Genomic DNA, 27,368 nt, shown 5'->3' on the forward strand with positions numbered 1-27,368 from the left:
ATCACTTTCATCTAATGTTTAATTTTTCCGTTCTGAGCCGATTATTTTTGTTTAATTTGATTTTTTTGTTTATTTTTAAACGGTGGACACCAAGTAAGAATTAGATTGGCCACTTCTATTTATGTATCCCGTCATACTTTGAACGACAAAATTATTTTATGTCTACCTGTGCGAATTTCAAACGCGCGATTTTACGCCAGTACTTAAAACCTTCCATCTTTATGGGTGGATTTTACATAGATGAATAAAATCGTATAATATAAACAAAATGAGGACGTTAAATTTGATGTATGCCTTTTTGTGCTTCTTCGTTACATTTGTTTGTTTTTATAGTGATTAAGATGGTAACACAATGTTGACTGTTGTACCAATATTTTTGACATTTTTACCTATTGTGTCTGTTTGTTTTGTTCACGCATCGTTGTCAATATAATGGAATTTGATGCGACTGTCATACAAGTGAGAGGTTTAGCTAGCTATAAAACCAGGTTCAATCCACCATTTTCTACATAAGAAATTGCCTGTACCAAGTCAGGAATATGACAGTTGTTATCCATCCGTTTGATGTGTTATGGCTTTTGATTTTGCCATTTGATTAGGGACTTTCCATTTTACAGTTAAGTCTGCCTCATATCTTGACTTATATCTAGAAATTGACAATGAGGGTCGGTTGAAAACAAAACTTTACGACAAAAGAGATGATTTCAGCTTCCCAATTGTGACCTTTCCATGCATTTTTAGTTCCAAATGGTGAAGTTGAAATCATTACTTCGTAAGTTTTACGGACGCCATCACGAGTTGGTTGACCGTAATGGAATATCCGTTTCACAGATTATATCGGATATGTTCCTTATGTCGTAAATACAATCCCGTTCCCTTTCACGAATGTGACCTACCGAAATAGACTATTTACCGGCTTTGTAATAACATGAGCAACACGACAGGTGCCAGATGTGGAGCAGGATCTGCTTACCCTTCCGGAGCACCTGAGATCACCCCCAGTTTTGGTGGGGTTCGTGTTGCTGTTGTACCCCTATTTGTGACATTTTTATCTATTATGTTTGTTTTGTTCACACATCGTTGTCAATATTATGGAATTTGATGCGACTGTCATACAAGTGAGAGGTTTAGCTAGCTTTCAAACCAGGTTTAATCCACCATTTTCTACATAAGAAAATGCCTGTACCAAGTCAGGAATATGACAGTTGTTATCCATTCGTTTGATGTGTTTGAACTTTTGATTTTGCCATTTGATTGGGGACTTTCCTTTTTGAATTTTCCTCGGAGTTCAGTATTTTTGTGATTTTACTTTTTTATATGTTATGATAATATTTTGTAAAGGTTTTAGCGAAATCCAATGCAGTCGTCATTACTTTTGTTTAGGCATCACGGTTGTCACATGTTTCTTTTTAATGCATGTTTTGCAATAAGTATTCGTCATCTACAATCTTTTGCTAAATCTTTCAAATGATAACACATTTAAAAAAAAAAAAGAACATTATGAACGCATGTACAAGTATGCTTAGATTTTCACAAACTATGAGTTTAAAAAAAGAATTGTTTGAAGTCTATTTTTCTATTTAATCACAACTTTGTCTTCTTTTGTATTTTGTTTTGTTTTATACTGATATTATCATTGGTTAAACTATTCAGCAAATTTCCCGACAAAAAATATTTCTGTTTATATCATCAGAAGAGGGAAACGCTTCTCATAAGAAATATGACTAAATAAACAAATAAACCTATGACAATTCTGTTTCTATTGGGCCGAATTTATTAAAATCCAGCCAGAATTGATCTCACTTTTTTGAAAAAACGTAGTTTTATGGGAAATATATGACAAAAACTGTAGGTGACGACTATTCATTGCATCACTCTTTAAACGTTATCGGAGCATGATTTTGTTTAAATTTATCTTTGTGCTTCTTTGTCTGTAAGAATGACGGTTTGTTTTGTTTAGCTGATGAGAGTTTTTAGATAACTTTATATGCATTCAGTAAAGTTGCAGTGAAAAACAGAAACCCCGAAGAAATTTATCGAGTTCAAATTCAGTCATTGAACACACATTCTCAATAGTGATAGTGGTAATTTTTTTAAAGTTACTAATGTTTATTTTAGTATTCCTCAACAAAATATAATCACGACATAATTTTTTTTTATAATCTGAACATATATAAAGAATTTCATATACATGTACCAAGCTAACAGGTGTTCTTGCTTGCCAAAAGTTAACGTATAAAAAAATTCTTCTAACATGTTTGTTTGTCGCACAAATACTTTCGTCAACTCTAAAGAGAACACTAAATAAAAATAAACTATTAGCGACAAGTTTATATCTAGCAATCTGATTGGTCCCCTCTGGTTGATATTAAATTGTGGTTCTTAATTCTTCATCTTCATGTCAGTGGCAAACCCAAAATCACGGAGTTGGAATAGAGTTGACGCCAGCCATCTTCCTAATCCCGCACTCTAACATTATGACGTTTTGTTCATTATTACGTATCGTCAATATTCCGTTGGCCTTTGGGCCTCGCCCGTGGCACTCAAATGTAGTGTTTTTGAATAGGCCGGATAGGCCGTATGGCAGAAAAAAGGTTAATACCTAATCAACACTGGGTTTGTCACAATATATATCACCTTCCGTTTAACAGAAGTGTTAACCCTTTTGCTGTCGTTAGTTTTATATGGTTGCATTTCGTGTGCCAGAAAATACAGCAGCTGGACGTCTGTGACGTCACATGCCCAACAATGACGTCATCCCTAATAACGTTACACTTGGGACCCATTAAAGAAAAATATTACACTGTTTACCCTTCGTTAATTTAATTAAAATGATACCAGTTTGCAAAATTAAATAATTATTGAATTCTAAGCAATGTTTTGAATATGATTTTAAGAAATAACTTAAATGACGTCTCTACACTAAATCCATTGTATGTTGGATGCGTACCAGGCTGATTGATATTTTAGTCTTAGATACATGATTTTTTTTATTAATTGTAATTGGCTTTGAACTAGCTGTCAGTAACTGCGAATACTCTCAGATCTGTACTGTGTGTACTTTTTGTTGTTAGGGATGAGGGATTGATAAATACAAGAGGGACGAAAGATACCAGAGGGACAGTCAAACTCATAGATCGAAAACAAACTGACAACGTCATGGCCAAAAATAAAAAGACAAACCGACAAATAATAGTACAGATGACACAACATAGAAAACTAAAGACTAAGCAACACGAACCCCACCAAAAATTGGGGGTGATCTCAGGTGCTCAGGAAGGGTAAGCAGATCCTGCTCTACATGTGGCACCCGTCGTGTTGCTTATGTTATTACAAATCCGGTAAATAGTCTAATTCGGTAGGTCACATTCGTGAAAAGGGAAGGGTATTGTCGTAACGACATAGGGAACATATCCGATATCATCTGTGAAACGGTTATTCCATAACGGTCAACCAACTCGTGATGGCGTCCTTAATTGTACGAAGGGATGATTTCAACTTCACCATTTGAAACTCTTGGTTTAATAGCTTCCTTGTGAGCAGCATTCCTCTATCAAGGAAATCATGATAAGAAATACAAGCCCGGGAATATCGTATCAATTGGGAGATATATACTCCGTATGCAGGCGCTGCTGGAATGTTGCTACATAGAACCCACGTCCGGTCTGTGTTTATGTTTGATGTTTTTCTGACTTGTATCGATATGATGAGGTAAGCCATTTTCAACTGATTTTTATAGTTTGATCTTATGTTGTGCTGTTTCACCACTGTCCCAGATTAGGGGAGGGTTGAGCGCTCACAAACATGTTTAACTCCGCCACATTCTTTATGTACCTGTCCCAAATCAAGAGCCTGTAGTTCAGTGGTTGTCGTTGGTTCATGTCTATACGGTATGGGTTTTTCTCATTGTTGAAGGCCGTACGGTTGCTTATAATTGCTTACATCCACTTCATTTAAAGTTTAGTGGATAGTTGTCTCATTGGCAATCATACCTCATCTCCTTATTTTTATATTCTATTTTTGAATACTTTTAGAAAAAAAGTAAAAACTAATGAGAAAAACTCTTTTACGGTAAATCCCATACCAAAATTCAAAATAGGTTTTGACAACCGGTACTTTTATTTTCTCCTGGAAACAAAACAAAATCTAAATTTTAAGATACCTAGGAGGAATAACTCTTAAACGGTACATGTCAGAACTATCGAATTCGAACTTTACCTGTATTTAATGATCCATGAGAGTGTTTTCAAATGTCAACAGATTTGGTCAAATGGTACTATGTATACATGATAATTATCATAGCGAAACCAAAGAAATACCAACTTTTAAGGGCATACGAAACAGTTACACGGGAGGTAATGACGTCGCTAACGTAAAATGATATTTTCGCGACGTCAAACTATGAATCGTATGCCCCTAAGGTAACTATAGGGGCATTACTCTTGATTTGTAATTGTAAACATGTTGGAAATAAAACCATCCGAGCTCAACCATGACCGTAAATGTAAAGCCCGGCGTTTCTGCCGTGTTAACTAAAATCATAGAGTCCCCGTGCAGATATTGAAAGTTTTTATTTGGAATAATATTATTATGTGTTTTAATATCTAATATGCGTTCGTTATATTTTTCCTTTGTATATGACAAGGAATATTGTTTCATTATGTGAAAATTCGTAGGTGAACTTCAAGTGCGGCTGCATAGCGTTAGTTATGCAGCTCGTGTGTTTTCTATACGGGATGGAATATATATAATCCAGCCGTTGTCTCTAAATCTTGAAGTCGTTATCAATATTTTTCTATCATGAAAGTGTTGTAGAATGTCCTCAAGTGAGGTCGGCAAATCCTGCGGATGCTGATCCTCTCAAGGGTACAAAAGTGTATACTTGATGTTGTTTCTCGGTGCATTTAATTGTTTAAAGTAAATTAATTGTGTTCTAGAATAAGCAGTAACAGCGTATTTTACTGTCCTAAGTTGTAACTTGGATTTCATAATCGCTTGGATCAATATTGTCCAGTACCTTGTTTGTGGCCTCTAGTATCTCATCGAATGTTAAACAAGTTCACCTGATGTTTGGCATCGAAAGTAATAAGGTAGCAGTCTCGTATGGGTTTTATAGTTAAATCGAATTAATAAAACTTGACGTATCTTTTATATGTAAATTTTAGCTTTTAACTAGTGGAACCAGAAAAAAATCTATATGGTGTCCAGTATTGCAAAGGGGCGTACCACAAATTAAAAACAATAGGACTGCCCAGGATTGAAGTTTCTAGTGTAGTATTTTTGTTGTTCCCATTTCTGATCAGATATTTTCAAGTATTTTATGCATTTAAAGGGGCACTAGCAACGAGATATATAAAAAATCTAATATATGATTTTTTTTTTGTTCAATCATTAATGATAGTGAAATAGTGAAATAATTATTCGCTTTTAGTCGCCAGTATGGTTCAGTTTTGTCAAAATAAGCTAAGAAACATTGATGATGAATTCGACCTCATTGAATCCGTATTCATGTGAACTTCAATTTAACCCCTTAGCTAGAGATGGATAACACGTGAATTGTATGTGTACAGTTATTTAAAGGAAAAGAATGTCAACATTGAAAGTGAAACAAAGGTAAATCATTTGGTTGACTGATCCGATCCACATAAAATCATTCTTATAGAGGTAAAAACGATGATAAACATATATTTTTAATCTATGATATGAAATTAAACAGACCTAGAAAAATCCAATAGCACGAGTTCGCTTAATCTATTTATATCTTTATTTATGTTTACATCGCTTATATGGTCATCGGATGATTTTGGAGGTCAACTCGATAGTTAATTAGATGGCGTCTAGACTAAAATACACACGAAACGAAGCTACGTGTTATCATGCCCATGTAACTGTTTATTTTAGACTTTTAATAGTTTGGATAAATGTTTTACATTGTTATAAATCAAATATGAGAATTTGAGTCAAATCGGTGACCATGAATTTAACAGCTAGTGCCCCTTTAAGGCCACAGGAAAGACCTTCCATACTTTACCTTTATAAGATATGTTTTCTTTCAAATATCAAATTGTCGTAGTGTAAATATAATTTTATTGTGTAAGTCTTCTACAATGCTTAACGCAATATTAATAACCTCCTTTATTTTGGATCAGCCATTTTTCATGATACATATTATGTAATTGTCTTAACCCTTCCCGTAAATAATTGCCTTTGTCGAGAATACATAATGTATCGTTCAAATCTGCCCAACTTTGAGTAAAATTAAGATCATATATGGTTACTTTTATTTGCATTATATCTGTGTGTCTTTCAACAGCTGGGAGTTAATGTTGCATTGGTTCATGGTCTACATTGTAAAGTATCTAGACTATTTTTTACCTGCAGACAAAAGACCCAAATACAGAATATCTGACATACAAATTGGCACAGAAACCAGCAACTCAGCCAATAAGCAACATGACACCGTCTCTTGCCGTAGATAGATTTAATCCAAAAAATATATTAAAACCATTTAAAGTAAGACTTCCAAAACCAAATTCAGCTGGTAGAAATGATGACAAGATGGTTATTCTATGGTGGTTAGATGACGAGCCTCATATCTTAGATCCAGAAAAAGGGGACATTATGGTGGAGGATAATGAAGACAATGTCATGATAACAGTCAACAAATTTAAAATGTAAGTGAAAAAAAGATTGATGGTTAATCTTTAATTGATTCAACTTCTTATGAAACTGTATGTGTTCAGAAAAACGTTTTAAGTTCTAAAATTTGTTCGAAAGCTGCGAAGACATGCAATGAATGTTGTTTTCCTTTTGAAAACTTAAAAACTTGGCTAATATTACGGCTATTTCGGGCGCTCGGTTGAGTGTGTAAAAGTGAGTACCTATTTTGTGTAGTTCAATCATCCTACAGTTTTCGTACGTACAATTTATGGAACGTGTGCACTTGCTTTCGTTTGTTTGCTGAATTGGATCTCCTTTTTTTCGGATTTTTATACCCTTTCAGAAGACGGTGCCAATTTTGTGAAATAGACTCATACAGTTTTCAACCCAGTTCTTTGAAACTTCACGGGAAGGTTGCACACATACTGAAATTGTGCATTTGCTATTATGATATTGTTTGAGGATTTTTTCCACATTAGGTATTTAGCCATTAACCGAAAAATTTCAAAAAAACTGTACCAATTTTGTTTACTGCATTTTTCAATCCAGATCCATAAAACTTTAAACAAATTTTGCACACGTATTAATTAAATGTGCACCTCATGAAGATGTTTAAAGATTTTCCCCCATCTTTTATAATTTATGTTTCCATAATACAAATGTTCATTATAGTGCATACTCGATTGTTTAAAAAAAAACATTCTGTATTATCCGACGAATTTAGTCATTCTGTTCTTTATTCACTGCTTACGAATAAAAACATTTCTATTGTCTTTACATTAAGTTAAACAAAAAATCCTCTTTTCTGTAATTTTGAGACATAAAACACTAACTGCAACCCTTACTTTCTTGTACAGGAAGCAGTCAACAATGAAACCAGAACATGCAGGGTAAGTAAAATGATCACTGGAATAGTAAAATGAAATAAAAGTCTACCGGTTCCAATTATATTGATATCTATGTTTTAAAACATAAAAGGTATGATCAGATAACTTTTTTGATCTCTTGAATTCGAAAATCAAATAGTATTATGAATCTTTCAAATACCATTGTTTAGATGTATAGTAGACATTTGTCGGTCATGATTCAGTATTTGCATTTCTGAATTTTGTCTTTTATATTTTGTTTCGGGTGTAAAACTACTTGCAGTTTATGCAAAAAAAAATACTTAAGGCCAGAAGGTCATAAAGACAATAATTCGACCTCCTTTGGGTCCGGATGCATGCAAGCTGTAATTTTTCACTTAGTTGGGATGGGTTGTGCAAGTATTCAGCATGTTCAGTGATTTTTAAAACAGAGAAAAAGGCAGCATTGAAAAGTGAAGCAAGGAATCCACAAGAAAGAACCATTTCCTTGACGGCAAAACGATGATTTACACATTTTTTAATATATGACATGAAATCAAACAAACCTTAGAAATAATCGTCATTATGTTTGTTTGTAATTAGTTCTACCACTTTTCTGTGGAAAGACCTATTGTATTTGTTCTGATTATTATATTTTTTCTTCTTCCGCTTAACCCTTTTCTTGCGGTATATAGTTGTTTCGCAAGGTGTTGCTTAGATTTTTTTCATATGGTATTGAATAGTTATTGCGCTTTTGAAACTCCCCCTGTTTAACCGAACACTTTTTATTGTAAGAGTAATCTCCCCAAACACTTTTTTTTTTTGTGTGCGCATCTCCTTTGCAACCAAAAAATTAGTTTTTCCAAATTGCTCGTTAATTCCTCAGGTTGTTTCGATCAATTTTTAATGAAGCGATACTGAGACTCCATATGAGAGCTGTTTCCCCTTTTGTATTTGACATAAGAGGTATTTAAAGTAACTCATGGACCGTTAGTGATAGAGACCTAGGGTATCTTGATTTGAGGTCCTTGGTCCACCAAAAAGAAAATGGTGTCAAAGTCACAGGTCAAGGTCATTATTTAAATTTTGCCCTTTGCTTGTGTGTGCATCTTATCTCATATTATAAAAGCTGGATATGAAATAATTGGTGCTAAATATTTGAGTTGTTGAGACGAGGACATGGTACATTCAGTCCGAAGCGATCTGATGATATCTTATTGGAGTAATTGCCCCTGAAATATTAAAATTTAAGGTTAATTGACTATTTCTTCAATATGGTACATGATAAAGCCATAAAGCCTTTTGCAAAATATTGGTTGACATATGACCTTGAAAGATGATAACCGAAAGTGACCTGGAGTATACCGGAAGTAGCAATTTTTGCACTTTTTTCATATATTATTTTAATAGACATATATAAAACTATCATTAGAGACCGGAAGTGACCTTCTATAAACCGGAAGTAACTTATTATCTCCCTTATTTTAGGCAAAAGTTTATAGAAACCGTATATTTTTGGAATCAGTAGGAATAAGCTATCATATGAGACTGGAAGTGACATTTTCTAGACCGGAAGTAGCAAATTATCATCTTTTTTCAGACAAAAGTATATACAAGCCATATATTTTTGAATGAGTATGGAGAACCCTATGATTGGGCGCCAATAGTAACTTTGAGTAAACCGGAAGTATTTTCTGATCAATTCTTTAAGAAATTTAGTGTGGATAGACCTTCAATTGTTGTCTGAACAATTGGATTTTAATTTATATTTAAATGTGTATCTGTTTATATCAGGCCACATGCGCATCGGCAGTCTTCTGATGTCATCTAAAAAGTAGATGACGTCTTGTCCTAACATATGAACGAAATGTTTATTTTTAGGTCTTTCCACTTTTCTGTGGAAACCAATTTGATTTTGTTCTAATTATTAATTTTTTTTCTTTCTTCTGTCTAATTTTTTTTTGCGATGTATTGTTATTAAAAATATGTCGCTTATATATTTGGTTTATGATATCGAACACTTTATCCGCCTTTAAAACTGACACTGCTTAACAGAACACTTGAATCTAATAGAAAAACAAAGGATATGGGGTATCCATCCATGACACAAAATCAGTAAATGCACAGCAAATAATTATCTCCCTGAACATTGTTTTTTTCATGTGCGGACTACTTCTTTGCTACTGTAAAAGATTACGACAAACTCATTGTACCCAATTACTCGTTATATCCTCGAGAATAGTTTTGATCGAAGAGATCTGGGCTTACGGTCATAAAACTTTCGAGTTGATTATTGTATTCAGACTCAGAAATCAACCAATGAATAACTGGATTTGGTGTTTCGAGCACAAATGTACTCCGAGTACTGAGTACAGTTTTATGACCGAAAGGCATGAAGATACCACATGAGAGTTATTTCCCTTTATGTATTCGACATAAGTGAAATGTAATAGTAACTCATAAACTATAAGTGATAGGGACCTAGGGTCTTTTGATTTGAGGTCCTGGGTCCATCAAAAAGAAAATGAGGTGAAGGTCAAAGGTCAAGGTCATGTTCTAAATTTGTTGCTTTTGCTTGTGCATGCTACTCCTAAGAAGCTGTAATATATATCGACAAAAGATTTTCAGTAAATTGTTAGTTGCAACATGTCGTAACGGGAAATTTTTTCTTTGAAACGGTACAGTTACTTTTACTAGATTTTTTCTCCCCTGGAATATTTAAAATAAGATGTATGGTAATATTACAATACATAGTAGAGACCTAAGGTCTTTTTGATATGAGGTTCTTGCTTGATGACCTTAAAATTTCCATTCTCAATTTTATTTCAATTTCACTACCAAAAAAACAGGAAGTTTACAGTGCTGTCTCCCCTTAAAACATGTATATTTAATCTAATTTTTTAAATTATTTTAATCATTCAACTTGTTTTAATTGAAAGCTAATTAACTAATTTTTACCATCAAATACAAAAAACATTATACTTTTTCACCAATTATGTAAATAAAAAGGAATTTCCTTCCATGGCTATTTTTAGTCTTGGAATAAACCCTAGTTTTTTTTATACGAAACTGTTTATAGCACCCTTTGGTCAATTATCGCGAAGGGATCCCGTTACATTTTACAGGAGTTATCTACCTGTCACTTGTTTCGGTATGTCAGTGTAACTCATAAACCGTAAGCCGTACAGACCTACGATCTTTTGATGTGAGATCTTTGAGTCATAACTTGGAAAATCAGGTCAAGGTCATAGGTCAATGTCATATTCTAAATTTTGCCCTTTGTTAGTGTGTGCATCTTCTCTCAAACTATGAAAGCCAGATACAAAAGAACTGATGCAAAATGTTTGGGTTGTTGAGAAGGAAGAAATGGTATATTTGGTCCAAAGCTATCTAATGACATCTTATATGAGTTATTGACCCTGAAATGGTTAAATTTTAGGTTAATTGATTACTTCAAAATGATACATGATAAAGCCATAAGGGTCTTTTGCAAAGGGTAATATGACATATGACCTTGACAAACATCAACCGGAAGTGACCTTGTGAAAACCGGAAGTAGCTATTTTTGCACTTATTCAAGGGAAAAGAACTCAAAACATATATATTTTGAATTAACATATAGTAACCTATCGAATGACATCAGAAATGACCTTTTGTAAACGGGAAGTAGCTGATTATCCCCCTTATTTAAAAGAAAAGTACATAGAATCCATATATTTTTGGAAACAATGAAAAGAAAGCTATCTCATGGCACGGGATGTAACTTTCTGTAAGCTGGAAGTGGCTTATTATCTCCCTTATTTTACAGAAAAGTCCCTAGCAACCATATATATTTTTATATCAGTATAAAATATCCTTTCATATGACAGCAGAAGTGACCTTATATAAACCGAAACTGTAGGATTATCTCCCTTATTTTACAGAAAAGTCCCTAGCAACAATTTATTTTTGAGATCAGTACCAAATGACCTTTTATATCACACTGGAAGTGAAATTTTCCAAACCAAAAATTGCTAATTTTGTCCCATATTTCAAGTGTAAATACATTGAAACCATATACTTTTGGAATCATTGTTTAGGTTAGCTGTTTTTTCATACCTTAAGAGTTTACTTTTACCTTTTTTGTTATCTTTCTTTTCAAAATACTAATGTCATCACGATGTAGAAGACCTCAATTTCATTCAATGTTGATTGTTTCCTATGGAACTTTTATAATTCTCGTATTTTCTTAAAGTATGGTTTAAATCAAATTAAGCAATTTGAGTCAAGTCGGAGATAATGGATTTGGCAGTTTATACGCCCCTTTAAAGAAAGATGTTAACTCGGGTGAAATTTTCTTTTAGATAATGCTGTTATCCAGCTGCGTTGTTTTCTGTAAGTTTAAAAAATAAAAATGAGTCAATTGACACGTAATGACATCATAGTTACATCGCAGCTGCATGATATGTCTACATATATACATGTATGGGTCCCGATTATATCATCCTATTCATTTATCAATAAAATTTACATTTTTTTTAAAGGATTGAAAAATGAAAATTTGTTTCATAAGAAAACGTTTTACTGAATTATATTAGGACATAAAGACAACAAATACAAATTTTGAAAAGGAGAACAGCTTAAGGATGTATTCTTCTGATGTTTCAGTCTCGTTGAAATCTCGTTCGGGAATTATTTCCAAAACATGTGATAAAAGTGGAAAAAATTAATGAATTTAAAACATATTATAATCAAACTAAACTCTATGAAAAAAATTGTGTACTTACAATAAGTAGTTTTTGAGTAATAAAATTTTCAAATTTTATAACCAATCTGGTAAGTGTCATCGGCCAAAATGTTAAGAAAATAGGTGAAGGTACAAAGAAATGATTTACCAAAAATATGTATATCCCATATCATTTTTTTCTTTTCAAAATTCTTATAAATATTTTTATAATTTTTTAATCATTGATAACAAAGAAGTTATAATAATATGCTTTTTGTTCAAAAAAAAAAAAAGAGAAAAATCTAAAATTTACAAAATTGACAGCATGGTCAATTTGACACGAAAAAGCAACAAAATTTTATAAAACTTTCTAATATTAATACCAACCTATAGTTTTTTTAAGTTAAATTTACTCAGATTGGTCCACTTCATCTTAAGTGAAAGTAAGAAAAAAAGTTTAATTGTGAAACTGGGATTTTTTTTATGATAAAAGCCCCAAAATGGGTAAAAATTTATGAAAAATGGGAAAATCATTAAAATGGGGTACTTTCAAATGACCGTAGCAAAAAAAGAAATGCACCACTAAATGATTTTTTCTTCATCAATTACTTTCTTACAGTCAAATAAACCCAAAAACCGGGTTAAGAAAAAGGTTAAGTTCTAGACATTTTTGGCTCCTCAGAGGTGTACATCCTTAAGTGACATCAACATATAACAAAAGGTTATCCGATGGAGAATGACTGTAGTAAAGTTATCACATATCTAGACTTATTAGACTATACATGTATATGTTTCAGTATATTTGTATAATTAGGGGTTATGCATTATCCCTGAAATTTTTAAGGATTATTTAGAATCACTGATAACTTTAGTGATGATATATATTTACTAACATTTTCAGGAATTATGCATAATCAAAGATTTACATAAACCACGAATAGTATAACCATACTTTATCAAGGCCAAAGCAAAATTCAAAGACTTTCCTAAATAAATGGACATAAATATGTCAAAAGCATTCATCCACTGATGAATTGATTGGAGCTCCCTTTTGTTTTTCCTATTTGAAATAGTGATGTTAAAATTTTCAAACAAAGTTGAGGAATCTTCCTCAATATTAGACGGCAGCAAAAAGGTAAAGTACACATAATTGTCTGCCCAAACATCATCTTTTAGCTTACAACTAACATGAAAATCTATTGGTATAGAATTTTTAACATATGACATGCATAGGGAGTGTCTACATTAGCAGAGCTTGAGTGGAACTACTCACCAGGTATTACATCCGGAACCGATGATAAGGGTGGCTGAAATAATGCTAATGATGAGTCATGGTCATCACTGTTGTCATTTTGTATAGTTGCCAACGGTGGTATACTTGTAATAAATGGAATCTACATAGACTGTGCTGAGCTTGCATGACCAGTTTGTGATGAAGGATTCAGTATGGATGAAATCTCACTGGTCAGCATCACGTTATTGTCCTTTACTAGTTGAATGCCGGAACTGTGCAACTTTGCAAATAATGCTTCAGCAATGTCATTAGCGGATGGACTGGTATGAAGATTATTGTTGGAAGAACTCATAATAATATTGTCTGGCAAATCAGCTCGTTTCGGTTGTGTCCTAGTACTCCTTCGTTTCTTTGCCCTGGGTCTATTTAATGGCGGCAAAGCAGTAGTCTCCATCTCAAAAACACCCCCAATTGTCGCCTCAGTCAAATTTCCAGGAGCAGCTTTCCTTTTTGTATTTTGCTTTGGCATTCTGACTGAAATAATTAAGAATTAAAAAAAATATATATTTGTATACTATTTTAATTGTTAGTACAATATTTTCTTCTTAATATGGCCAATTGAGGAAATTATGATCCAAAAATGTTTAGGCATATTTGTAAGCCTATACATGTGTAAATATATACGTAGATTCAACCAATATTGAATTTAAAATTTATATATACTGATATAATAACTCCAGAACTACAAATATTATATGTATAGAAAACATGTAAAATTGAATTTTACAACCAATTTACCCTATTGTGATACAACCATATAGGGTAATTAACTATTTAGTATGTTCCTCTGCTTGAACCAAAGTCAATACACGTGTATGTACATGGAAAATGATCAAATAGTTAATCAACATGTAAAACATAACATGTATCTGAACCATGTAATAATATAAAACATTAGTAATGTCAACCATTCTTGTGTCACGACCATAATACACAAAGCAAGACAGAGGAAACATATGTTAAATAATATAAATTAAGTAGTAATGGAGTACCATATTTTCAGTAAATAACCATAATATTTTGTCAAGTTACCACATGACAAGAGCCTCCATATCAAATTTTTGTATAGTAGATAATTGCATCAATATCAAACAAAAGTAATAAAATAACTATTTAACTTCGAGCTGGACTACCTGCAGCTGCACGAATACTCTTGACATATTTGACCATACCTATAGCGTTTAAATGCACCTTGTCATTTGATAACAGTGCTCGAGTTTTTTTTTCCAAAAAACTTTGTGCTGCCAGTAGCTAATATCACAACGTTGATATACATTTTTTCGTAGCTCTTTGTTTATCTCTATAACTTTGTTATTAGAATTGTCTTTCAAACCCCCGGAGTATCTCGGGAGCAACTGACCTATAATCACGTGACGAACATTATAGCATTTGATTATGTAATCGGCAAAAACTATTATATCTCTTGCTAATCTAGCGGGATTTGATTCAGCGGATAAATCATTGCCGCCAATTTGAAGAAAAACACAATGAGGCTTATAATCATCAATAATTTTGATAAATTCTTGCCTTTGAACGCATTTTGGGCCCGGACGAATCGTACTCCCACCCAAACCAAAATATTCTACTTGAATGTCTGTACCATCAAACCCCAAATTAAACCATGCCTGATAGCCATTTTTAAACACAAATGATTCCAATCTATGAATAAAAGAGTGACCAAAAATGAATGCACGTCTGACCATGGTTCAAAGGCAAAAATTGAAATTATAATTTTAAATAAAATAATTTGAGGTTTGCTTTTACCTGAAATAAAGCTGTACTTTCAACAAAGATGGACCTTCCTCAGATCTTTGGAATTTAACGAGTAGTTGGAAATCAGCTCTGGCAAAGTCTTTAAATGCAGTCAGCTCTCTGAATCTCACACACAAATCTGCATACAATAAGTAACCTCCTTTTTTGATAAAACAACTACAACCTCACAATTTCAGCTTCAGCTATACACAGCGATTTTTACAAAAAGTTTCAAATAAAAGATGTTTCTTCTTTCAGAGAAATTAGCTGAATGACTGCATGTCCAAGTTCATGCAACAATCTGATCTTAATTGTCCCTCCCAATAACTGGCTAATCCACTTCCTTATTTGACCATAGCATACATTGGCCTCAGGCGGGAGATAAAGTTTCTACACTCATGATGTACAATACTGCCCTAGACCCCAGATGGCTAATCCCCAGATAAAATTACTACACAGTAGATATTACTTAATCCTCAATGATTATCTGAACTTGCAGACAAAAATGTTTTTATTTCCAATAAATTTATTTTTGACACCCAAGGTTCCTCAAGGTGATGTTCAACAAACCTATAGGGAGGCCGAGCTAAGTTTGCTGTTAATATAAAACTCAAGTTGAGGAAAATGTCATTTATTTAAAATTTATCATTAATTGAGAATGACATATTAACAATATCAATAGTAGCAAATAAATGACAATGACATTAAAAAGCAAAGGTGGGGTTTAGAAAATGCCACAAATCCCCAAAGGGGAACCCCACCCGAGGACTCCCTGTCCAGAACTAGGGAAGACAGTATATAAAGCTAAGGAAAATAAGCCATTACTGGCCACTTAAATGCAGAGCAAGCCATGTTGAACTCTACTGTCCATATAGACGAAAATACATGTGAAAATAAAAACAAATTGTTAATAATAGTCATGTAAAAATGGTCACTAAAAATTCTAGAATATAGAAAAAACAAACAAAATATATTTATTTCACAAAACACCATGTATTGGACATGTTGAATGAAAAACAAATGTAGAGCAAGCCATGTTGACCTCTACCCAAATATACTAAAATGTACAATAGACTGCAGAGCAAACCATGTTGACCTCTACTAGTAAGTCCAGCATGTTCGACAAAATAAAAACAAATGAGTTTATCAGTTACAGATTCAAAAATTGAGGTGGAATGTACACAGGAGAAGGATTTAGCCATGAAGCTATCCGATGAACTTTTTGAAAAGAAAAACGAGACAACAGGTCACAAATTACATTGGTATTTCCAGGAATATGCTTAGCTCGAAAATGAATATTGTATTTTAAAGCAGCTAGTACCAATCTCCGGACAAATTTCATAATATTCTATTCTTTTGAAGATGTTTTATTTATAATTGCAGCAACCGCTGCATTATCGGTTAAAAACAATATTTTATGGTTGGCTAAAAATGAACCCAAAATATCAATTGCCAAAACAATTGGAAAAAGTTCTTTTATTGTAATGGGTAAATTTCTTATCTCCTGTGGCCATTCACCTGCAAACCATTTACTGCCAAAAACAGCAGCAAATTCACCATGTGTCCCAGCAGCATCTGAATAAAGTTTTAAAACATCTGAGGAAACCCATTTGATATATAAAAAACATGATTTGCCATTAAAATCTTTAATAAATAAATCCCATAATTTAAGATCTAGTCTTGCTTCAGAATTTAACTTTATTCTATAATGTGGAGATGTATGACCTATAGTCAAATCAAATAATCTGCGTAAGAAAGCTCTACCTGGAACAATGACCCCACAGGCAAAATTCAAAAGACCCAATAATGACTGTAACGCTCTTAAAGTTACACTACGTTTACATTTGTATTTATTGAGTAATTGTGAAATTTTTTGATTTTTTTCATCAGGTAAACGAGCAACCATCTGTACGGAATCAATTTCAATCCCATATATTACTAGACAGGTTTTTGGGAGTTCTGTTTTTTTCCATTTTTATGGGAACCCCCACTTTCTCAGCAAGGCTCATAAAAGTGTGCAATGCTGTCAAACAATTATTAGTACCAAACTTTCCTACAAAGAAAAAATCATCAAGTAAGTGAGATACCCCATGAATGTGAAATTTCTCATTTAAAATCTATTGAAGTGCCGTTGAAAAAGCTTCAAATAACTGACAGGACGAGGATGCCCCCATTGGTAGAGATGCGTCATAATAATATTTACTATCCCACTGAAATCCTAATAAATGGTGATCCTTTTCTGAAATAGGAATTAAGCGAAATGCGTCTTTAATGTCACGTTTAGCCATTAGACACAGTGAACCATACAACTGGACTAATTCTATAACTGTCTCAATATTTTGGTATTGCACTGCTGAAAATTCTGGAGAAATACAAGAATTAACTGAATTTCCTTGAGGGTAGGACAAATCATGAATTAATCTAAATGAATTCGGCTCTTTCTTTGGAACTAACCCTAAAGGGGAACAAACAAAATAAGGAAAAGGTGAAATTTTGAAGGGACCTTTAATACGTCCCAACTTTAATTCTTTTTCAATTCTTGATTGTACTACAACTGGATTTTCTCTGGCGCTATTATGATTTCGAGAAAAATTTAATTCAGATCTTGAAAAAGAAGAATTTATTGAAAACCCATGTGTAAAACCATGTATCAATTTCTCTTTCAACTGTTGATTGTAACCCGATAAATATTTATTCAATTCATGAACTTTTACCGAAGAAGGAAGGTTTGGCAGAGGTTGCTCGTTTAACTTGGCCCTCTGTACAAGTGAGGGTACTATGTTTATTGCTGCAATGGACACACTGGTGTTTAAGTTTACAGTTTTTTTAGGTACCTTCCCCTGACTTACAGAAGGCCCAACAATAGGCGATGGGGAACTGAAATTGTTGTTGGACCCTTCTTGGAAATGTTTTTTAGAGGTATTCATAAAGGAGCTCCTATCCTGAGACTTGACACTGTTAGACCGTTCAGTCAGAGATACAGACCTCCATAACTCGTCATTTATGGTATCCCATCTCGAATGTAGAATTTTTCTAACCCTTCTAAATTTCTCATCATATGTTTTAGCTGCTTGAAACCCCAAAGATTTACATAAACCACGAATAGTATAACCATACTTTATCAAGGCCAAAGCAAAATTCAAAGACTTTCCTAAATAAATGGACATAAATATGTCAAAAGCATTCATCCACTGATGAATTGATTGAAGCTCCCTTTTGTTTTTCCTATTTGAAATAGTGATGTTAAAATTTTCAAACAAAGTTGAGGAATCTTCCTCAATATTAGACGGCAGCAAAAAGGTAAAGTACACATAATTGTCTGCCCAAACATCATCTTTTAGCTTACAACTAAAGCTAAAGAGTGTCTACATTAGCAGAGCTTGAGTGGAACTGCTCACCAGGTATTACATCCGGATCCGATGATAAGGGTGGCTGAAATAATTCTTATGATGAGTCATGGTCATCACTGTTGCTAATTACTACCACAATTTGATATTAATAAGTATTGTAATTTTCATTGTTATTAATAAATGTAATGTCAGTATTACAAATCTAATCTTGAATCAATCCTAATCCTATCTTATTTTTGGGAAATATTTTTACAATTTCAAATGTGACGTCACTTTGTGTGTTTTTTTTTAGAATTTCAAACGTGACGTCACTTTGTGCGTTGAGGCTTAAGCTAACTCGGCTGTGTATTTTTATGTGTTGGATTAAGTTTTTTATGTAATATATCCTTTTTTATTCTGTAGTTGATCCCAACTTCGGTTTTATCATGTATATCTATTATATAGTCATTTTATAAAATTTACTGTTTGCAAAATTATTAATTATTCTAAATAATAAGGATGTTCTTGTCCCAGGCAGAAAACCCTGGCCGTGTTAGGCGCAACTTTTTGGAAGTTTTGGTCCTCGGTGCTCTTCAGCTTTGTACTTGTTTTGGCTTTCAATCTTTTTTCATCTGAGCGTCACTGGTTGGTCTTGTGTGGACGAGACGCACGTCTGGCGTATTGAATTTTATGCCTAGTACCTTTTGTTAGCTATTATTTCGTGTGTTGTTTTGTCCTATATGTTCTCCCATTTATTTGTATTGTGGTCCTGTCATGTGATGTTGTCGTTTTGGTGTTGTGTTTGAAGTTGCCATAAAAGCGGGAGGTCTGGCATGCCACAAAACTAGGTTCAACCCACCATTTTTTTCTTAAAATGTCCTATACCAAGTCAGGAAAATGGCCATTGTTATATTATCAGGTTATAGTTCGTTTCTGTGTGTGTTACATTTTAATGTTGTGTTTTTGTTGTGTCGTTGTTTTCCTCTTATATATGATGCGTCTCCCTCAGTTTAAGTTTGTAACCCGGATTTGTTTTTATCTCTATCGATTTATGAGTTTCGAACAGCGGTATACTACTGTTTATTTGTCATGTTGTATAGTTGCCAACGGTGGTATACTTGTAATAAATGGAATCTGCATAGACTGTGCTGAGCTTGCATGACCAGTTTGTGATGAAGGATTCAGTATGCATGAAATCTCACTGGTCGGCATCACGTTATTGTCATTTACTAGTTGAATGCCGGAACTGTGCAACTTTGCAAATAATGCTTCAGCAATGTCATTAGCGGCTGGACTGGTATGAAGATTATTGTTGGAAGAACTCATAATAATATTGTCCGGCAAATCAGCTCGTTGCGGTTGTGTCCTAGTACTCATTCGTTTCTTTGCCCTGGGTCTATTTAATGGCGGCAAAGCAGAAGTCTCCATCTCAAAAACATCCCCAATTGTCGCCTCAGTCAAATTTCCGGGAGCAGCTTTCCTTTTTGTTCTTTGCTTTGGCATTCTGAAATAATTAAGAATTAAAAAAAAATATGTGTGTATACTATTTTAATTGTTAGTACAATATTTTCTTAATATGACCAATTGAGGAAATTATGATCCAAAAATTTTAGGCATATTTATAAGCCTATACATGTGTAAATAAATACGTAGATTCAACCAATATTGAATTTAAATTTTATATATACTGATATAATAACTCCAGAACTACAAATATTATATGTATAGAAAACATGTAAAATTAAATTTTACAACCAGTTTACCCTATTGTGACACAACCATATAGGGTAATAAACCATTTAGTATATTCCTCTGCTTGAACCAAAGTCAATACACATGTATGTATATGGAAAATGATCAAATAGTTAATCCACATGTAAAACATAACATGTAACTGAACCATGTAATAATATAAGACATTAGTAATGTCAACCATTCTTGTGTCACAACCATAATAAACCAAAGCAAGACAGAGGAAACATATGTTAAATAAAATAAATTAAGTAGTAAGTACCATATTTTCAGTAAATAACCATAATATTTTGTCAAGTTACCACATGACAAGAGCCTCCGTATCAAATTTTTGTATAGTAGATAATTGCATCAATATCAAACAAAAGTAATAAAATAACTATTTAACTTCGAGCTGGACTACCTACAGCTGCACGAATACTCTTGGCATATTTGACCATACCTATAGCGTTTAAATGCTCCTTGTCATTTGATAACAGTGCTCGAGTGTTTATCCAAAAACTCCTGTGCTGCCAGTAGCTAATATCACAACGTTGATATACATTTTTTCGTAGCTCTTTGTTTATCTCTATAACTTTGTTATTAGAATTGTCTTTCAAACCCCCGGAGTATCTCGGGAGCAACTGACCTATAATCACGTGACGAACATTATAGCATTTGATTATGGAATCGGCAAAAACTATTATATCTCTTGCTAATCTAGCGGGATTTGATTCAGCGGATAAATCATTGCCGCCAATTTGAAGAAAAACACAATGAGGCTTATAATCATCAATAATTTTGATAAATTCTTGCCTTTGAACGCATTTTGGGCCCGGACGAATCGTACTTCCACCCAAACCGAAATATTCTACTTGAATGTCTGTACCATCAAACCCCAAATTAAACCATGCCTGATAGCCATTTTTAAACACAAATGATTCCAATCTATGAATAAAACAGTGACCAAAAATGAATGCACGTCTGACCATGGTTCAAAGGCAAAAATTGAAATTATAAATAAAATAATTTAAGGTTCACTTTTACCTAAAATATAGATGTACTTTCAACAAAGATGGACCTTCCTCAGATCTTTGGAATTTAACGAGTAGTTGGAAATCAGCTCTGGCAAAGTCTTTAAATGCAGTCAGCTCTCTGAATCTCACACACAAATCTGCATACAATAAGTAACCTCCTTTTTTGAAAAAACAACTACAACCTCACAATTTCAGCTTCAGCTATACACAGCGATTTTTACAAAAAGTTTCAAATAAAAGATGTTTCTTCTTTCAGAGAAATTAGCTGAATGACTGCATGTCCAAGTTCATGCAATAATCTGATCTTAACTGTCCCTCCCAATAACTGGCTTATCCACTTCCTTATTTGACCATAGCATACATTGGCCTCAGGAGGGAGATAAAGTTTCTACACTCATGATGTACAATACTGCCCTAAACCCCAGATGGCTAATCCCCAGATAAAATTACTACACAGTAGATATTACTTAATCCTCAATGATTATCTGAACTTGCAGACATAAATGTTTTCATTTCCAATAAATTTATATTCTAACAAACTACATTGTAAATTTGGATGACATCTTCTATTGAACATTAATTTTGCTCTCATTTTCATTTTTTTTTTCTTCAAAATTTCATGTTTCGTAGCCAGGCATCATCCTTTCCAGTCTTTCATTAATGATGGCCATTTTATTTTTCGGGTCTCCTTTTCTGTGATCAACATGCGGAATAAAAACACTATAGCCAATGTTGGTCTCCTCCAAAATTGTGTTCAATCTGTCAAACATGGGTTCTGTTTGTTTTTCTGTAAGTTTAGTTGCATTTCTTTGCTTAGTTTAAATTCTTGTTCGTTGAAACATAGAAAACAAATGTTTAATAACATTCATCCCTTTTGTTTTACAGCAAATTACATGATCTGTGCATTTATGTTGGAATTATTAATTTCAATTATTTTAAACTAATTTGTTTATAAGTTAATGTGGTTCAACACAGTTAAAAAGAATATCACTGGAATACTGTTTTAAGATTTGATAATTGGACAGGGAATGAAAACTGTCCACTTATCCCATAAAGGGGTTATACAGGTGATTTAATTGTCTATATTTGATGATTTATTTATTTTGAGGGCCTTTTTTTCATTGATAATCCCTGAAATCATTTCAGGGAATTTGTAAAAAGATTTCGTGCTTCCAAAACGCTTTTCTGCATTCGCCTTCTTTTGGAATGCCCAAACCCAACCATTTTGAAAGCCATGGATGTATAAGACTTAAACGTGAACACGTGAAGAGCTATATGACCAAAAGGGACACAAAAATAGCCAAATTCATCTAAGGTCAACTTGGCCTGAAGGAGTTGGAATCTTAGTTTCTCGATAATTTCTCAATTTATCAACAGATAATTTAAGTAAAGTTTGTTAAAAGTTATGTCGGTACCGAGTTAAAGGGGTCCTCCGCTAGGGCAGCTCGTGGAGGATGGTTATATATACTTTGTCTTGGGAAACACCATTACACAAATTCGATTTTGGTTTGTCGTATAAAAAGGGACGAATTGGATGTATATTTGTCTTAAAAACATGTGCTGAATGTTCTCCACATAACTGCATCGAATTTCATAGAAGTGACGTTAAAACTCGTCTAAGATGTTAGGCTTATAATTTGGTAAGCCAGACTTGCGTTAATTCAACATAAGACTCATCAGTGGGGCTCGAATCAAAACAGTTGGAAGTCCAAATCAAACACGAAATTGAAAAGCATTGAAAAACAAAAATTCCAAAAAGTTGTGCGTAATACCGTTAGGTCATTATATGCCTTGTGTTAAAAAACCTCAGTGCTTCGAATAATTTTACATCTGTACACAAAGAATTTAGAGATAGAGAAAATGATCGTATTTGACGGGAAATTAATTAAAAATAACGAAAATTTATACATAAGGCTGGTTTAGAAAAATATTTTTGCTTCAGTCCAGTCTTGCAATTATGACTACTGTTTTTGTGTAAGAGTGTAAATAAACACTGTTAAACTCTCGTAATGGTAAGGATATTCGTGTGAGAAATCCTCAGTCAAAAACTTATTTCTTTGTCACATTCGTATACGCTTTTCTATTCTCTCGATATGTATTTATAAATTTGTCAAATGTAGAAGCTAGAAAACATTTTTTACAATCTTACACTTGATCATACTTATAGTTGTTTATTCATTTTGGTTTCATTTTCATAGTTTAGACTTTGTTACTGGTACAACACCAAGAAGAACAACCACGGTATCTAAAGAAAGCACTGACAAAAGGTTAGTAAGTGAAAAAGACAATACCGTTTGTTATATTATTTGTTTGGTGTCTTATATAAATTACATCCTTCCAAACATGTCTGTAAAACGTGTTCTAACTGGGTAACATTTGATATGTCAATAAACATCGTGCAGGTGGAATTGTGGGTGCTATGTCTGTTTGTTTTTGAGATATGAATCGTAACCTAATAAAGCTCGACACTTCCAATGTAGACTGTACTTTCTTATAATAAAATATATTTGCCCGCGCTGGTCAAATTTTTTAGAGCTTACGTGAACAATGAGGTCGAAAACAAGTCTAAATAATCCCTAGCTACGTTGCGTTTGTAAACGGCATGGAATAATTTATATCCATTTCACAAGTAGGATTTTGAAATAACTTTACCCAGCTAACGGAAATTGATATATACCCTCTAGCACTTAAGGTAGCAATACACAGTTAGGAGTTTGGTTTCGCATTTTGGCCCCTGTGGATTTTTCAAATATGAAAGTTATTGTGTAATAAAATTCATTTTTAGACAGCTGAGTACTAATTTAGCCTTCAAAGGTGGTTTATATTAACATCAAGATTATTTTGTACATGTTTTATGGGCTATTTTCTGTTTGACTCTCCGTATTTTCATAGCTAGACCGGTCATCGGTCCAGAAATTAATGTAATGTTTACAAACACTTTTTTTCTACACGAAGTTTTTGACGCAATTTTACAAATAAATGAGACGAAAGACATATGATTTTCATTGGATTAATTGAAAGATATATGTAAACAATTTCAGAAAAGGTATTACTTGAAGTGATTGAAATTCTACTTTTGGCCACATTTTGGGGAAATATGTGATATCTTTCCTCCCCCCCCCCCTTTTTGCTATATTTTATAACAAAAAATTGCCGATTGTTGCCATGGATACACCAAAAAGAAATTATATTTTACCATTTTATATACTGGATATGAAATCTATGGAAGATTCTGATTACATACATATGCACATATATGACACAAACAGTAAGCTTAATATTGCAAGAAGGCAATGAAAAGGGGATGGTAAAATTTATGACGGGAAATTTTAATATTTTTTCCTAACTGTTTATTGCTACCTTATGGCATATTTACCAAGCTCAGAATTGTATAATTTAAGACTTTTCATACCACAAATATATTGATATTTAGATTCTAAATCAACTTCTGAGGGGATTAAGTGTTTAAGAATGACAATACATGTCAATTTTATTGTTTACAGTCCTTAGCAATCAAAATTAGACATTTTGACACAAGGCTTATAATTGTACTCTATTTGCTAAACCCTTGCTTCTGAAGGATTGCACAGTGTATGTAGTAGCCTAAGTATTGAATGTTTTGTATTTTTTCTTGCGAATATATCAATTTATTATTTTTATCAAGATTTCATGTTACATTTTGACATATATTAAATGTATAGTTGATTCAGCTGTAAGAAATTGATTCCCCATTACCAAGTTTTTTAATCAAGTCTTTGGTATACATTAAACATAAAGATTAACATTTTCATGCTTGAAATTGTTAAATTTGTACAATTTTGCATCATCAGAAGTCTTATAAAGATTTTCAACATTAAAAAACTGACAAAAGAGGTATAGTTTTTAAGATTTTGCCAAAAATTGAGGTAGAAACAAGATTTTACACTTTGACTTGGCACCTTTCTTTAAATCAGTTTTTGTCGCGTTTCAGTGTCAACTGCTAACCTTCATAAAATATTCATTACTCAACCAATTTTCAAAAATAAAAAGCCATTTTACTCGTTTTAGCTAGCAGAACACAGAAAATTAGTTAAAAGGGAGAATTTGAAAAAAAATATTTACTATTAAGGTAGCAATACACAGTTAGGAGTTTGGTTTCGCATTTTGGCCCCTGTGGATTTTTCAAATATGAAAGTTATTGTGTAATAAAATTCATTTTTAGACAGCTGAGTACTAATTCAGCCTTCAAAGGTGGTTTATAAGAACAACAAGATTATTTTTTACATGTTTTATGGGCTATTTTCTGTTTGACTCTCCGTATTTTCATAGCTAGACCGGTCATCGGTCCAGAAATTAATGTAATGTTTACAAACACTTTTTTTCTACACGAAGTTTTTGACGCAATTTTACAAAAAAATGAGACGAAAGACATATGATTTTCATTGGAATAATTGAAAGATATATGTAAACAGTTTCAGAAAATGTATTACTTGAAGTGATTGAAATTCTACTTTTGGCCACATTTTGGGGAAATATGTGATATCTTTCCCCCCTTTTTGCTATATTTTATAACAAAAAATTGCAGATTGTTGCCATGGATACACCAAAAAGAAATTATATTTTACCATTTTATATACTGGATATGAAATCTATGGAAGATTCTGATTACATACATATGCACATATATGACACAAACAGTAAGCTTAATATTGCAAGAAGGCAATGAAAAGGGGATGGTAAAATTTATGACGGGAAATTTTAATATTTTTTCCTAACTGTTTATTGCTACCTTAAAACATGTTTAAGCCACCGCGAAAGGTTATTGAAGTTGTATAGGTTTGGCATATTTCCGGTGTCGACGTAATACATGTAGTTTTAATTTGGGAGGTTCGAAATGAATTTATTTATGGAATCCGAACAGTTCTGCTATTTTGGGTTACTGATTCTTGAATGGTTAATAGTTTACAGCTTGATTCGGCTTTGAAAATGTTTTGTAGAAGTGGATTATTTTCTGTGAACGTTTCTATTCCTCTTGCAATAGCATAATAATTGGGATGTTTTATATCCGATGATATTATGACCAGACGAAAAACATATCAATTATCCTTGACTATTATCTTTCGGACTTTGATAATTACACTTTATAATTTATTGCCAACAGTTACTCTTGTTCAAATTTTCCTTTAACTATCTTTTGGTTTAGATGCATTATTTAACTGATCCGACGATGGAGGTTCGTATAGTTTAGTAGATTATCTTGACATTGGACAATAATTGCCTAATTCATAGTTACATGTATTTTTTTTATTATCATGGTTCTATATACTTCTTAAAAAAATAACTGATATTTAGTTTTGGGAAAGGACGCTAACCGTAAACACCGAACTCAATATTGTAACATCTTATATATTCTTGTTGGATCGTTTATTAAATTGTTGAACTTTACCTGACTTGATCTTCATTCGATAGCCAGCAAATATTCTGGTTATATTATACGAGACGTATCTTCAATAGTTTTGCTTGATGTATTTGTATAAAACTATTCTCTAAGATATGTCTATTTCCTTGGTCTCATGTAGTTCTGAAAAACTGAAGATTATCCATTTGAATTATTCTAAGTAGGTGGATCCAAATTTTCAAATAGTGTGATTGACGTCGCCAGCTAGCTACCGAGAAATAAGATTCGTATCGTCTGTTTTATGGATTTTTATCTCAAGGTGGCTTTGTTCAAGGGGTTTAAAATAACTTGAGGAAAAAAGATTTTTTTATTATATACATAATTAGTAAATATCAGTAAATTGTTTGTGTAATACAATCAATGGCAATCGTGCTGTATCAGCCATCCGGGATGATATCAATATAAGTCATGGTTGCAAAGGCTTTATCAAACCCCTAATGTGTATAACGTCATGTCACGTGAAAAATTTGTTGTGCTTGAGGTACATGTATAAAATAAACTGTATATGATATGGCTATTTACAATATCACACACCTTATCAACCCTCAATCTATATATTGGGGTCTCGGGTTGATACA

At 32.9% G+C, this 27,368-nt stretch overlaps 1 protein-coding gene across 2 annotated transcripts in view; it reads left to right on the forward strand.

Moving 5' to 3' along the window:
* Positions 1–27,368, forward strand: part of LOC127712161 (uncharacterized) — a 66,645-nt gene that overhangs the window by 15,023 nt on the left and 24,254 nt on the right. For both annotated transcript variants that reach the window (XM_052218447.1, XM_052218448.1), the window contains exons 4-6: positions 6,382–6,674; positions 7,518–7,550; positions 23,552–23,620. In XM_052218447.1, coding sequence (XP_052074407.1) covers positions 6,382–6,674; positions 7,518–7,550; positions 23,552–23,620 — 395 coding nt within the window. The remainder of the gene's footprint in view (positions 1–6,381; positions 6,675–7,517; positions 7,551–23,551; positions 23,621–27,368) is intronic.

Source organism: Mytilus californianus, unplaced genomic scaffold (assembly GCF_021869535.1).
Source record: "Mytilus californianus isolate M0D057914Y unplaced genomic scaffold, xbMytCali1.0.p SCAF_8, whole genome shotgun sequence".
NCBI classification, from domain to species: domain Eukaryota; kingdom Metazoa; phylum Mollusca; class Bivalvia; order Mytilida; family Mytilidae; genus Mytilus; species Mytilus californianus.